The following is a 3,149-nucleotide window of genomic DNA, read 5'->3' as shown; positions in this document are numbered from 1 at the left end:
CCAAAGCCTCCATGCTTCAATAAATAGAGGCAGCGCATGAAAAAGAAATATTTTGCATAGGAACACAATGGGTGTTTTGCTTCCTCGGGTTTATGGTCTCCTCTGACACCAAGAACATATTAGATCAATCTGTTTATTCCAATTTGTCTTTCCATGTTGACTCCACGGGGAAGTACATATTTGCTCATCAGTTTTTGCCAGTGGCTATGATAGGCCTCTGGATGCTGGGCTGAATAACAGAAAACAACAACAACAACAACAACAACAACAACAACAGAGTCCAGTTATGAGACACAGAAGCGTGTTTGTACAGTAATTGCCTGACATTAGGCTTTTCATTTCTGAGGCATCCATTTCAAAGACCACCATTCATATTAACACATTGCCAGGTGTATGATTCAGTTACTATACAAACATGCAGGCCCCCCCTCACAAATTGCCCCATTAGAAAGCCCTGGTAATCTAGGTAACAACTGTGAGTGACCCTGCTTTTCCTGTTCGGTGCCCACATTCCATTACTGGGCGTTTTGTCTGGTTTTTGCTGTTATTTTTGAGTACTGGGGGATAATATTTTATTATTCTTTTTCTTTAACTGTTTACATGAGTGTAGTTGACACACGATGTTACCTTAGTTTCAGGTCTGCAATACAGTGATTCAACTTCTTTGTACATTATGCGGGGCTCACACAGGTGTACTGACACCTGTCCCATTATACCGCTAGTACATCATCGATGATTATATTCCACACACTGTGTCTTCCATTCTCATTATTTATCATTCCATACCTCCATTCCCCCTCTTCTTGGCCCATTTGGCCCATCCTCCAACTCCACTCGTGTTTTAAATTCATCCATAAAAACTGAGCCCAGTAAAACATAGTCACTCCCCCATGGACCCCCCAAGAGCCAGATCCTTCATAGTGCTCTCTTTCCTTCCCTGTTAAAGTCTCTCCCTCTCTGAGACCTCCTTCAATGGCCTTTGGGAATACCATGTGCCCTCAACATTTGTGAGCAATGAACCTTGTGTTTTTAGAGTCCTCTGGTGGGTGTTGCTGAGGTGTGACCAAAATAAGAACCCAAAGGCCAGGGCAGTCACAGCATAGGCTCTGGTCAGGGAAACACTTGTGGGAATGTCCACAAGCACAAGGCCATATGCAAATGCCTGGCTTTTCCTACCTAAGCATTGGTATCAATAGCCTGAGGCTTAAATGTACCCCTGCTAGAATTCACATCATCAAAGAGTTCTTAAGGAAGGGACTTAAAAGAGATTCACAGATTCCAGGTGAAAGCAGTGGCTTTGTATTTCCATCTACAATAAAATTATGTAGGGGGCCTAGGGGCCAAGTGTAGTGTTTTTCCACATGAATAACTCACCTTGGGATTATTCTTTGGGGAAAATTAGGGAAATTTTATATGGCATGGTATAAATAATTTGAAATGAAATTATTATTTTTTTTTAATTTTTTTTTCAACGTTTATTTATTTTTGGGACAGAGAGAGACAGAGCATGAACGGGGGAGGGGCAGAGAGAGAGGGAGACACAGAATCAGAAACAGGCTCCAGGCTCTGAGCCATCAGCACAGAGCCCGACGCGGGGCTCGAACTCCCGGACCTCAAGATCGTGACCTGGCTGAAGTCGGACGCTTAACCGACTGCGCCACCCAGGCGCCCCGAAATGAAATTATATTTAAGGAGACCAACTTGCCCATTGTAAGATAAAGAAATTTCCAGGCATTTGTGATCCAACATTTGGGAAAACACTGGGAACGTATGAAAGTGAACAAAGGTGAATTGGTATATCAGACAGAGTGGAGTCTTGATAAAGTGAGTTACCTCAATGTATAGAAAAGTTGAATTCTAACAAACAGAAATGCCAGGAAGTAAATAGAAGGAGCAGATTCTACTTCCCGAGTGTGATCAAAGATTAGCAGTTCCTGGCTCTGAGGCTCTGAGCCCTGCAATCATGGGCACGTCTTTCGCCTCAGGATGATTGTCCCATGCATTGCTGGAACCCCAACGATTCTTTTCAGAGCCCTCCTTATGTCTCTGTTCCTCAGGCTGTAGATGAAGGGGTTCAGCATGGGCGTGACCACCGTGTACATCACCGAGGCTGTGGCACTTGAGTGGGAGCTCTGGGTAGCAGCAGAGCTGAGGTACACTCCCAGGCCAGTACAATAAAATAGAGAGACAACCGAGAGGTGAGATGCACAGGTGGAAAATGCCTTATACTTGCCCTGAGCTGATGAGATCCCACGGATGGAGGAAACTATCTTAGAGTAAGAGTAAAGGATCCCGGCCAAGGAAGCACCACCCAGCAGCATAGCTGCAAGATACATCACCAAGTTATTAATAAAGGTGTCAGAACAGGCAAGTTGGATCATCTGATTGAGTTCACAGAAAAAGTGGGAGATTTCCAAGGTTGTACAGAAGGACAGCCCCAACACCATTAAGGTTTGTAACAAGGAATTCAGGACACACATGATCCAGGACACCAGAACCACCAGTCCACAGAGCCGGGGATTCATGATGACCATGTAGTGTAGCGGGTGACAGATGGCCACAAAGCGGTCATAGGCCATCACTGTCAGAAGAAAGATGTCTAATCCTGCAAAGAGCAGGAAAAAATACATCTGTGTGATGCAGTTCTCATAGGTTATGTGTTTGCTCTGTGTCTGGATGTTCCAAAGCATCTTTGGGACGGTGGTGGTGGTGAAGCAGATGTCTACAAAGGACAGGTTGGCCAGGAAGAAGTACATGGGGGTGTGGAGGCGGGAGTCAGAGCTGACGGCCAGGAGGATGAGCAGGTTCCCAAACACAGTGATCAGGTACATGGAGAGGAAAAGCCCAAATATGAGGGGCTGCAGTTTTGGTCTCTCTGAAAATCCCAGAAGAAAAAAATCTGAAATTTGTGTATCATTTCCTGGATTCATGTGCTGGAGGTGACTACCAGGGAACAAACAAAAAAAAAAATAACATGACTAATTTTCTCAATAATGAACATTGCAAATATCATTGATATTCTACAATTCTTATTTTGCATTCAAAAGTGAATATCCATCGTTTCTGTATGGAACTTGTCCCCGCTCAGCATCTCCTTGCCAGCTCTGAATAGGTATTCACTTCCCACACTTAACATTTTCCCCAAGTGC

At 44.3% G+C, this 3,149-nt stretch overlaps 1 protein-coding gene across 1 annotated transcript; it reads right to left on the bottom strand.

Moving 5' to 3' along the window:
- Positions 1-1,961: 1,961 nt before the first annotated feature.
- LOC122486567 (olfactory receptor-like protein OLF4) lies at positions 1,962-2,948 on the bottom strand. Its single transcript, XM_043585916.1, has one exon. The coding sequence runs from the start codon at positions 2,928-2,930 to the stop codon at positions 1,962-1,964; it is 969 nt and encodes a 322-aa protein (XP_043441851.1). The 5' UTR covers positions 2,931-2,948.
- Positions 2,949-3,149: the final 201 nt, after the last annotated feature.

This window comes from Prionailurus bengalensis, chromosome A2, assembly GCF_016509475.1.
Source record: "Prionailurus bengalensis isolate Pbe53 chromosome A2, Fcat_Pben_1.1_paternal_pri, whole genome shotgun sequence".
Classification (NCBI taxonomy): domain Eukaryota; kingdom Metazoa; phylum Chordata; class Mammalia; order Carnivora; family Felidae; genus Prionailurus; species Prionailurus bengalensis.
Note: the sequence above shows the minus strand (reverse complement) of the source record. Positions and strands in the feature narration are given on the sequence as shown.

Excerpts from the sequence above, each read along its gene's own strand:
- LOC122486567 (XM_043585916.1), bottom strand. The coding sequence starts at position 2,930 with ATGAATCCAGGAAATGATACACAAATTTCAGATTTTTTTCTTCTGGGA.